This window comes from Plectropomus leopardus, chromosome 20, assembly GCF_026936395.1.
Source record: "Plectropomus leopardus strain MGB_pleo_1.0 chromosome 20, ASM2693639v1, whole genome shotgun sequence".
NCBI classification, from domain to species: Eukaryota; Metazoa; Chordata; class Actinopteri; order Perciformes; family Serranidae; genus Plectropomus; species Plectropomus leopardus.
The window spans coordinates 13,775,514-13,787,272 of record NC_142195.1 but is presented as its reverse complement, the minus strand read 5'-3'; the positions used below and the strand labels follow the sequence as shown (position 1 = coordinate 13,787,272).

The 11,759-nt window shown below is 40.7% G+C and overlaps 1 protein-coding gene across 1 annotated transcript; it reads right to left on the bottom strand.

The window, feature by feature from the left end:
- Positions 1–356: 356 nt before the first annotated feature.
- On the bottom strand, positions 357–10,798 carry wbp1 (WW domain binding protein 1). Its single transcript, XM_042508880.2, has 4 exons — positions 10,538–10,798; positions 9,571–9,673; positions 8,450–8,617; positions 357–6,493 (listed from the first exon to the last, which is right to left on the bottom strand). Exons 1-4 carry the CDS (start codon positions 10,598–10,600, stop codon positions 5,949–5,951), a joined length of 879 nt encoding a protein of 292 aa, XP_042364814.2. The 5' UTR covers positions 10,601–10,798; the 3' UTR covers positions 357–5,948.
- Between the last annotated feature and the right edge of the window lie 961 nt (positions 10,799–11,759).

Sequence of the window (11,759 nt, the reverse complement as noted above, 5' to 3'; positions counted from 1 at the left end):
TTTTTAGGCTTTACAAATATTGTACCTGGACTGTGCAAAAGGCAAGTTCCCACAGATAATATCAATAAAATCTCAAAACTTTTCCACAATATTTGACCCCTTTTCCATGACAAACAAAGATAATAATTTTCTGTAATATTGTGATGCAGTGAAACCGTGATATTATTGTACCATGACAATCTTATCCGCAAGCCTATTTGGGATTTTTATATTTACATTTAAAACTAGAGCCAAAACAAAGTGGATTCAAACAGTACTTCTGATTTCTAACTTTTTACAAGAATTTTATGACTGTGGGAACCCTAAAAAGGCTATTTGAGGATTTTGGGGGGAAAAATGCCAAAGACTCAGTCAGCTGAGTGCCAATCTTTGTTTTATTAAAAAAATAAAATACAAATGATGACCCAACGAGTACACAGCAGACTTCTTACGAAACCCAAAGCCTTTTTATCTTTCATTCAGTGCTTTACATATTTTTTTCTCTGTTTTTCCCACATTACTCATTTTGGCTTGTTTAAAGTTATTAGGAAAACAATGTAGAAAGAGTCGGTTGTGTGTTTGTAAATGCCTGCTTCCCTCTCAAACTAGGATGTTTCTCATTTTGGCAAAAAAAAAAAAAAAAAAAATCCGCATAACTCAACCATGGCACCTCCATCTGTTTGGTATCATATGGTTGAGAATAAAAGTACAGTTTACAAGTTGTTGGATGGGAACAATGACAATGTCCCTGTTTCAGTCAAATGGTCTAATGTAGGCTGACTGTGTTCCATGTTGAGGTCTTTCATATGTATAATATATAAAAGTTTTGTGTTGTAATAACTGAGGATTAAAAAGGCAACAGTCAGTGAAACTTCACCGGGATGGAAAAAGAAGAAAAGCTGTTGCTTTAACTGAGAAAACCAACACATCGAATTAGTGCAACAAAAATGACGGATGGAAAAGTGGCAAACAGATTAAAGATACATACATACTCAACTTTTTCCTCCGGCTTTAAACAACTTACTAATGTGGTTTATCCATAAGTCCGGAGTACAAAGTGTTAGTGGTTGAGGAGGCAGGCAGGAAAAAGCCAAAAAGAGGAGAAAAAAAGAGTATATAATAAACTAGAATGGCTTTTTAACTGAAGCCCCTCAGCTGACACGGAAGCATACATACTCAACACATCATTGCAGTAGCATTACAAGTATTTTTTTTTTTACACGTTTTCTTAAACAAATACGCACACCAACCAAAGATTACAGTACAGTGCAGTGCCACGAGTACTGAGAGTTATATTGCTTGTACTGGTGCCCACAGACAAATGACAGAGAGAGTGAGAAAAGGGGGTCGCAGCATATAACAGTATGTTTTTGCATAGCCTAGTTCAGTACAACAGACTATAGAGATGCGTGATGCAGAAACAACATTAACCAACAAATGGGGAGACTATCACGAAAGAACGGCTTTGGCTTTATGAGACTGGTGGGTCAAATAATTTGTGTATTTAAAACTCTAAGCATTGCTTGTTAAAGATTACCCTGAGAGTGGGAAACCAAATCGTCATGACAATCATACACGCACACAATAATGAAAACTGACGATCTCTGTAGTACAGAGGTGGCAGCGACTTTGGTAGATTTATTCTGTCGACACTTGTGCATGAGTTGATGCAGCCTCCCGTTTTCACGCGCAGAGCTACGGTTTGCGTTACCAGGACAGAGCCTGGCGGAGGGTGGAGTCACTGTCCACAAAGAGCCAACGGAACAAAACTCCTGTCACAGCCACACATGCAGCTATGAAATAATTATCTCATTAAGTGGAAGGGGATGTTGGAGGGATGTCGCATCACGCACCTCCGTTGACAAAACAAAAAAAGGCAAAGTTAAAGCCTGTAAAAACAAACATATACAGTCAATATACAATCAGCTATTGTTAAATATGAGCTCCACCACAACATAACAACGGCGTCCAAACACGGACCATGTTTAGATAGTGGATCTCGGCAACTGTGGCTTTTAATCAACAGCACAAAGGAGACGGATCACGCGGTGAAATGGATGGCTGGATGTCTGTCCACAACTGATGACTTCTGTTAGCCCTTAATCTCGGTAAACGTGTGAAAACCAGGGAGGCATAGTCGTTGTTTGGCAATCGGAAAACTATGGACCTCCAGTTCACTCATGCACACAAGAACCCCTATCGTTCCCGTCGTTCCTCACCCACATCCCCTATTATATTGTCTACATACAAATAAGCAAAAATGCACCTTAGCAGGAAGGTTACGACACAATCTCTTGTTGTTCATTTTTGTCCTCCACACACAAATCACAACAAAATCATAAAAAAGAAAAACAACATTTTTCCTTATTTTCATCATGTTTTCGAGCCAGTTAACAACACAAACTAACTGCAACCAGATCCCTGGAACAAAAACAGAACAAGCACAAAATCTGGTCTTGACTAATTCCATCAGTACCACAACTAACTAGACGCACAGTTTGTTATAATTCAACACAGCCACCCCTCAGATACAAAATGCAAGTAAAACTCTACACAACGTATGACAGATTATAACTTGTGGCTTTAAAAGTTTTTAAACCACATCCTCTTCTCACAAAGCGAGCACACTTTCCCAGAACAAGCGTTATTTTCTATCAATGCAAGCGCTCCTCTGCCTCTGAAGCAATCATGCTAGAAACAAAACACAACTATGACCATTCAAAAGACTACATCTACTCGAATAAGGCAGTCTGTTTCTGCACACAGAGGCTTCGTTTTATTGTGCAGCTCCATGATCAAGACATTTGCTCTCTAGAGATGCAGCAAGGCAGTTTGAGGTGTGTTGGTCAAAAAAATGTCTTGTTATTTCTGCTAATGGGCGTGTAGTCATGCTCACAGTGTAACAGCTCCTCTTAAAAGGTCGATGTCATGTTAGTTTGGCTTCATATTTAAGCACCTGTTCGACTACGCAACACAAGGACTGCAAACTTTACAACACGTTGCCTATTTAACCCTTTGAAACCTGAGTCAATTGGTTTCATTTTTCCAAAAACATAGGAGAGAACGCAACTTAACGTATGTCCCCGAAATTTACAAGAAATGAGTAAAATGTTACGAGAAAATTACCTGAAAATACGTTAAAAAAAAGAAAAGTAAAAAACAAAGTTCAGAAAATCAAACAACATATGTATATGATTTTTCCTGTAAGATAATTTCAAAGATATGATGTTAACAAATATCTTTTTCTGGACTTTTTTTCTCCCCCTTTTTTTATCATTTCTAATAATTCTACCTCCTTTATGAAAACTAATTTTCATGTAATTTTGTTCATCACCTTTTAAAAATTTCTTGCAATTTGTAGGACATTTCTCTCCAAGTGGGTCATTGCCCATTTCTTCCCCATGTTTGTGAAAGAAATCAAAGCAATCTGCTCAGATCTGAAAGGGTTAAACAGCCTGTCAAAGGCGCCTGAACGCAGCACAAGAAAACTGATGTTGGACCTGGTTTTTCAATGAACATGAAACAAAGTCTTCTTTCAGTTTAAGTCATGCACTCATTTTGTTGCACTTTATATTGATATTTTTCTTGTCTTGTTTCCCTATACACTCAGCTTGAATGATAAAAAACACAACTACAGCCAGTGCAGAGCATCATCTCTTGTTAAGAGGCCAAGAATTTCTTAAATGTGTCATTGTCAGGGTTCAAACAGTGCTGAAAATAAAGAGACATGCCAACTTATTTTAATGCCTTAATAAATCTAGCTGACAAGCATGAAATGTTAGCATTTACTCCCTATTTTGCAGGCTGGAAATGTGTGATTATTAGCTATATTTGAAAGTTAGCCTGTTAAGTGATAACTGGACATTTAAACTGTTAATTCAAGATAGTCCATAGATCCAAGATAGTGTCTGTATATAGGGCATTTTAGATGGATTTATCTGGAATAAAATATTGCACCATGGAGGTTGCACACCATAACAATGATAAAGGCCAACGAGAAGCAGCACTTTGTGAGCGTGTTACTTGTGTGAAGCAGAATGACCGACCTGAGTCTTTACACTGTGCCCATTTTAACACACAGTATCAGAGCAGACAAATGAAAAGTCGTTGAGCAAACTAAATTCTTATTGAAGCTGTTGCAGCTCTACTTGCACATACTTTTATCTCGCAACAAATTGTAATTTTGTTTTGCACACACTGTACAGTATATTGGGCGAGCAACATGCAATGCAACAATGCAGAGAAGCATGCAGTTAAATCACAATAGATTCTGCAGCGGTGCCAACACTGCACAGAGCGTGCATCCACCTTAACTTGCTAATGCGCCCACCCTCTGCTGCCAATGGAAAATACCACTGCAAATCCCTCATGCTGCCAAGAGCTACAGGGGCCACAGAGAGCCAAGACAGCATGAGCTAACTGGCCACCAGCATCACACAACAGCACAGCGTGGCTCACACGGTCAAACAACACAATGAAACTGGACCCAGGGCATCTCAACTCAATTTCTTCACCCCAACATCTGGGTACACAGCTGTGTAGCCAATCATTTTGACAAGCTGATGAGAAAAGCAAGTAGCGCCAGAAAATGCTAATCAACTCAAATAGAAACACAGAAATTCATGCCTCATGCAAAATACCAGTGCTTTTAATAGTTAATCCACCTCAGTGCTGAGCAAGTATTACAAACAGATGCTGCAGCACTTGAAAGATATACAGACACACAATCCTTGCCTACTGCACTATAACAACTCACTAGTACACACTCTAGCAGCCCTGTCAGGAGCTTTGTTGTAATTAATGGTGACACCTGCAGCTTTTACTGAAGTATAGCTGATTATGATGTTTGTTTTTAAAGCAAGTGTATCCCTCTTTATGAACATCCAACTATTTGCTTGTTTAGAATGAGCAAAATGCTGCCACTTCTTGCTCTGATGTAAATAAAACACCCTAACACAGAGCCCCCACGAGGCTTTTTATTGATTACAAAACTGGTGGCGTAGCCCTCTTGGCTATTTCTATGAATTCAATGCAGTCTGAAACTGATTCTAAGCTCCTTACCCACAGTCATGCCAACTGGTGACCACAGAGCTGTGGAGACCACAATTTGGATATCAAAACATGGAAAAAAAAGAAGCTGGGGGAGGTGTGAGGCATTTAAAACCTGGAGACAAAACAACAACCCCTTCTTGTCTCTGTCTACAGCTCTTTGTGGGTGTAAAGTCTCCCCTACTCTAGAAGCGAAAAGTCCCACAGACTTCACACCAGACGCCGGTTGCCATGACCTCAGAGCTGACATCATCATGCAGCTGTGCCCTAGATTTCACAGCACACACACACACTCACGCACACACAGCTTTGGGGGAAAATCTTGGCGATTCATCCAGTATCGTCCTTAGTTTTCAAGGTTTGTTTTTGACTCCTCTGCTTCAGAGTCAAAGTGGGGATAGGGGGAGAAATGTTGTTGACCATATTGGTATGCTCCGAGTTGACCATCCCACCAGAGGTAAAATGTCAGATGGAGGGATGGCCGGAAATGTTCTGATCGAGGAGCGTGGCGGGTCAGACACATGATGGCAGTGCTCAAGGAGAGGGTAGGAGCGAGGGAAGCAGTCACCTCTGGTTGCAGTCACAATCAATTGCTGCCTTCTCACTACCCAATGACGTTCTCTCATTCAATGCTAAGAAAAAAAAGCATCAACATGTGTTTACTGGTTTCCCCACTAAACAAAAGCAAAGCTAAATTTTAAAAAGCCAGGAGCTTGTCCGCACAATGTGTTATTCATCTTTCTTAATCAGGAGCCTTTAAGGATTAGTTATCATCATCATCTTAACGTCATGCCTGTGTGTTAGTTCAAAGAATTAAAACACAAACAGTCTCTGTGGCGATGATGACAGCAACAGATATCTTGTATCCCTCCGCGTGAAGCAGAAAGCCGCGCCAGTTGGCTGGTTAGTCACGTTGCGGATCACACCATGTGGTCTCCAGTGCTGGTGCTGGCGGTCTGGCTGGGTAGCTCAGAGGTGTGCTCCTTCTGTCTGAAGGTCTGCTGCTGGTGCCGGGAGCAGCAGTCCTGACCGGTGACCTTGCACATCCGGTGCTCCTCGTCACTTTCCTCCTCAAGCCCCGAGCCCTCATCTACGTCCATCTGACAGACGCACACCTCAATCCCTGAGTCACCGGTGACGTGGCGACGTCGAGTGACAAGCTCCTCATCCTCCCCCTCTGCCGCCACCGCTGCAATCAGTGAAGCCTCCACGTTCTCCTCTGCCAGACACTGCGCTTGGGTGGACATCGACACTGCTTCCTGGTCTGATGACGAGCCTGACGCCTGACTGTCCACCCCAGGGTCTGCCTCGGGCAGGGGTTGTGGCACCGTGGCGTCTGGCTGGCTCAGTTGTGGAGGGAGCGCTGGAGTCGTCTCAGGGGGGTTTTCAGAGTAAGGAGGAGGTGGTGTCGGGGGGTGACCTACAACCTCTTCATAGTCAGGAAGCTTGCAGTCGTTCCAGAACCCTGAGAGTCAGCAAATACGGACAGCTTTAGCTTTCAACTCATCTTCCCCATAGAAACAGGTGTACAGCCACGCAGAGCTGTAACAACTAGTCCTTTAATCAATAAGTCAATCAAAAGAACAGTAATCGAAAACTATGTTGATCAGTGATTTATTGTTTCAGTCATTTTTAAAAGCTAAAATGCCAAAAGATTGATGGTTATAGGTGCTTCAATGTTAAAATTTGCTTCTTTGTCCTCCATGATTAGGGTTTGGAACCGAAAACCAGTGCCATATGCCATGTGACCAAATCGCAGTGCAGATTTTATGCCAGATTACATGCATGGCGATTGGACATTATATGCAGAACGGCGAGGGGGTATAACGGTGTTATATGTCTGCCTTGAACAGGCAAGTCATTGAATACATCAGGGTTATATGTTTAAAGCTGTAGTGTCGGAGGTCATGCTTAACAAAAATGCTAAAGCATACCCTAAACATTTGGAAAAAGTTGTTCCTGATTCCAATATTGTGCGTGGAAAGTGCTGCAGGAGTAAATGTTACCAGGGTCTCAGTGTGAGTCACTATCTATGAATGTTCAAAGTAAGAGTTGTATTCACATTCTTGACCGTAAGTCAAGTATGTCCACTGAGGGCCCCCTGACTCTTGACAAGTATACACCTTGGCTTGTCCACCCCCTGTTTATGATATTAGGGGACACGATATCAACTTTCAGCTGATGTCCGGAGTGACCACTGACATTAGTGTGGCATCTCTGCTGTCTGGTGCCATTCTCACAACATGAGACTATGATCTCTGATATACACTCAGGCAATTTGCAGCTGAGCAGGACAACATTAAGTTCCAACTATGACTCTCTCATTAAGAGGTGGCCGTTTTATTAAGGAAGAGGAGAGGACAGTTGCTGCAAGGAGAGTTCAGGTATCTTGTGGATCTGAATGATAAAGCTTCCAAGGTTTGCCGCTGTAATGTGTACATTATATTGTATTTAGGTGGTAGAGTGAGCAAAGTTTTAAATAAATATTGTACATACAAGCTGCCAACATGAAGTCTGTAGGATGACTGGCTCTAAGTAGAGGAGGAAAGTTATTTAAGACATACAGAGGTGCAACTCTGCACTGAATCAGGGGAGACCTCAGGGCAAACCCAGCAGAAACTGAATCTCCCAGTATGTCCATAAGCACACAAGGACACTCACTGTCCTAAAGGACAATCATATACTCAACTTACGGCCTGCGGGGCAAATCAAGCCCCTGACAGGGTGCCAGGTGCCCGCTCCCCAACAATTTTCTTACCCACAATAAAAATAAGTGATTCACACTGGGGATTGCTTTAGTACTTTCAGTATACATAAGGTGCCAGAGTGCATAAAACAGCATCCAAACAAAGCTTGTTTATCAAAAAAAGCTCCATGGTGGTTCCTAACACCCTCTGACAGGCGTCCCAGCTAAGCCCCTAGTGTCCTAATGTCCCAGAAACATCCTAAAATCCTAGAAACGTCCTGAAATCTGGAAAAAAAATCTAAAAATCCATAAAATTCTAGAAATGTCTTAAATTCAGAGAAAATGTTTTAATTCTTAGAAACATCCTAAAATTCTAGAAATGTGCAACAATCCTAGAAATGTCCCAGAATCCCAGAAATGTCCCAAAATGCTAAACACACTCCTAATATCCAAGAAATTTCCTGAAATCCATCACACAAAAAATTCTTGGAATGTCCTTTACTCCTAGAAACACATATGGGGCTGCTGCAACCGGCCCCTCGCCTCCTGCCATTTTGCAAAAGTGGCCCCTAAGCAAAACAAGCTGAGTATCCCTGCCATAGGAGGAAGATGTTGTAGAATAGCTTATCTGGGCTGCTTTGCTTACACCATTATACTCTGTTTGTAATCTGCATTCTGAGTGTCCTCTCCATCTGCTGGTAAGACTAACCCAAATAGCACACAAAGAATACTCACTTAGATTGAGCGGAGGAGGTGAAATGAAGGAGCTGGAGGCTCCCTGGTAGGCCATGAGGCTGATCTCACGTTGACGTTGCTCCTGCTGGAGACGCATCTTAACCCTCCGGTGTCGGTAGGCACAGCAGCAGCTAAGCATGATAATCAGGGTCCATACCAACCAGAACCCTATGAGGAGGGACAGACTCAGTGTAATCCTAGCATCCTGTACAGATTAGTGTTGTTGAAAATACTGATTAATAGATACATATTGATTTTTAATAGTTGAAACTGCATCAATGCTAATCTTTCCCTTGATTTATACACCCGTACCGGCTGCCCTTTTCTCGATCTTTCTTATTGTTAATGTTTACTACAGACATTTTGCTATTCTCCACCACTGACCAAGAAAAGAAAAGCAATTGCTGTCATATGATAGCTTTGTTTTATTTATATTTTAACAAAATGTTAAATAGATTGCCCTCAGTATCAGTTTTGGTATAGAAAATGGGATCGAATACTGATAACTTTAAAGATATTGTATCAAAGTTAGAACTTTCAGTATTGTGGAATTTAGGGTTACAAATTGCAAGCACTTAATTTATTATTAATACAATTAACAATAAATTAATCATTTGTTATTTGACATAAACATGAAAACTTAATTTATTTCAAACAATGTGTTTTTTCTTTAGTTGAGATCACAGGAATACTGCATATATAGTTTTACAGCGAAGGCCAGCCTATCGACTGATCGATTCAATTTAATAGATTCGATTTAATTCTTGATGACTGATTAAGCGATCATTGGTTAATAGCTAGGTAATAGACAACACAATAACATAGGTAACTGATGAACTGAGTCAGGCAAAGGCGGTAAGTCCATGGGCATTTGGGCTCCATATATCATAGTAAAGCAATCTCAAATTTCAAGCTAAAGTCATTTTTACTTTTCAGTATATTTTTTGTACAAGTCAAGCTAATTTAAGGATGAAATGACACACATAAAGACAATTGATGACAGAATTTAACAGAGCTAAATCTTGAAAACAGAGTTAAATGGACAATAGGGATGGGATAGAAAGACAATTGCGTTATTTATGTAAATAAAGAAATTGGTAAAAAAATCAATAGGAACTTACACCAGAGCTCGTAGTAGTAGGTGCAGCACTCTGTCTCTCCACAGCAGTACCCCATCTCACAGCGGTACTGCTCATTATTTACCCCGAAACAGAACTCCTTCCCCTAAAGTACATACAACAGGTACAGAAAATGAGAGCCATTTTTTCACTCAAGTCAACTGCATAGCAGGCTCTTGACAAACTGACCTATTTCTAAGGTCTATTTAGCCTTTGTCATTTGTCACTTCAGTGTTGAGTTTGCACACTTCTGTGCTAATTTTCTGAGCTGTCACAGCCATATTTACACAGACAAAATTCACTGAGATTTAAATACATATACTGAAATGTTACCGAGGCATTGCCCGCAGTCACTGCTAAATGTTGCCAATGGTACAATACAATTATTAATTGCTGCAACAACATTAAAAGTGAATTTAAATTGTTTTTTGAAAGCAACTTGCAGAGATAAAACAATGACGTTAGAGTGCCAAATGAGGTCAGGACGTAAACAGATATGCAGATAAAATGCTAAATTGCTTAAGTTACCATTGTGAGGGTAAATATTGTGTCAGGCTATTTAACATTAGATCTAAATCGTTATTCTATCGGGGAAACAAACAGGACAAACTGGGACCGACTGCCTTGTCCTGTTAGCTAATATCTACAACTATGTATAAATACGTCAATTCGCCGGGTGCCACCAGCTAGCAGCGGCTAACGTTAATCTTGGTATACTTGGTTAAAACTGTTGAATTGAGGCACTAAAACACATCTAAATATATTTTCTTGTTGTTATGAATTTTCTAGCAAGTAAACTGTCGAAATATAAATTCAAACTTTGACTAACTGACGTCACCCAACAGCTAACCGTGCCCAGTTTCCTTTGTGGAGGAGACAAAAAGGATCGGCAGAGGCCTTCACCCAGCCCAAGAGCAGCGGCCTCGGCTGGAAGTGGCAGCCGAACCCGGGGGCGCTAGCTGCGGCTTACCTGCACCAGACAAGTCCCGGTACAAAGAAGACCTACAATGGATCCCAGTGCTTTCTGCGGCATCTTTCTGGGTTTTCGGCCGTGAACACGACGGGAATCATAAAGCAGTCGGTGGAAACGACGACGTGTTGAGGTGACTTCAGGTGGCTGTCGCTGATTAACGGTTTATCCTGTCGTACTCGGACATGTTTTTGTTGTTCCTCGGAAACAAACAGCTCCGGCAGTAACGTGAAACTGAGTCTGCCGCTGAACTCTGGAGGGCGCTGTGCACGCGTCTGTGAAACAGACTGAAAGAGTATTTAAATACAGGCTATGGTCTGTGGAAACATGATTACACACATTGCAAGCAAAAATATTGTTAGCTATTAGATTAAAATAAAAAAAACAATGAGCAACTTGGATATAAATGAGATCTACTAAGAAATTAGTAGATTTAGAAAATTATTTTGAAAAGCTATGCAAAAAGCAAAAGGTGTAAAAAAAATATATTTTGAATTGTCATGATTACATATTTAAAATTACGTGACAAAATTCTTACAATTTTGTAGCACTTTTTCTATCTCATTTCTGTTGTTGTTTTGTTTTTTTACTCTTTGTTTTTTGTTTGTTTTTTAACTTTCTTACAAATTTCCTGCTATCACCCATAATGTGTTCAAGGACCACTGAAAATTTGAAAATCCAACCATAATTTCAGTTTTTACAGTTTATGGCTATGATAAATGTAATTTTCTTCTTTAAAAAACAACGTTTAAAATAGATACAACATACAGCCATTTATATTGACCTTTTCTAGTCATTTTTACCACTCAAAGGGCTTTCCCAGTATGAGTCGCATTACCCCATTCACATTGTAGCTGAGGCTACCATACAAGGTGTCACCTGCTACTCATAGACACACACTCACAGGTGTCACACACTCACACATCGATCAATTACCCAGCAGGAGCAATTTAGGATAGCTTAGGATACTGAAACAGTACTTAGGATACTTAAACATGTTGACTGGAGGAACCAGGGATCAACCCACCGATCTTCCAATTAGAGGACGACCTGCTCTACCTCTGAGGGAGAGCATTTAAAGTTGTATGTTGCACCATCGCTCCCCTCTCATAAGTAATGAACAGTCCCGAACATTAGTTAACTTTGTGAACTGTCTCTGATGCAAGTATAAGTTCAATCTTATCCTTCCTCTTTTAATGGCAAATTGCAACCGAAAGGAGCA

What these genes read in the sequence shown, in the direction of transcription:
- wbp1 (XM_042508880.2), bottom strand. Translation starts at nt 10,600, where the DNA reads ATGCCGCAGAAAGCACTGGGATCCATTGTAGGTCTTCTTTGTACCGGG. An exon ending in CCGGGACTTGTCTGGTGCAG is followed by an intron (nt 9,674 to 10,537) that starts GTAAGCCGCAGC and finishes TATGTACTTTAG; the next exon opens with GGGAAGGAGTTCTGTTTCGG. An exon ending in ACCTCCTCCGCTCAATCTAA is followed by an intron (nt 6,494 to 8,449) that starts GTGAGTATTCTT and finishes GCTGACTCTCAG; the next exon opens with GGTTCTGGAACGACTGCAAG.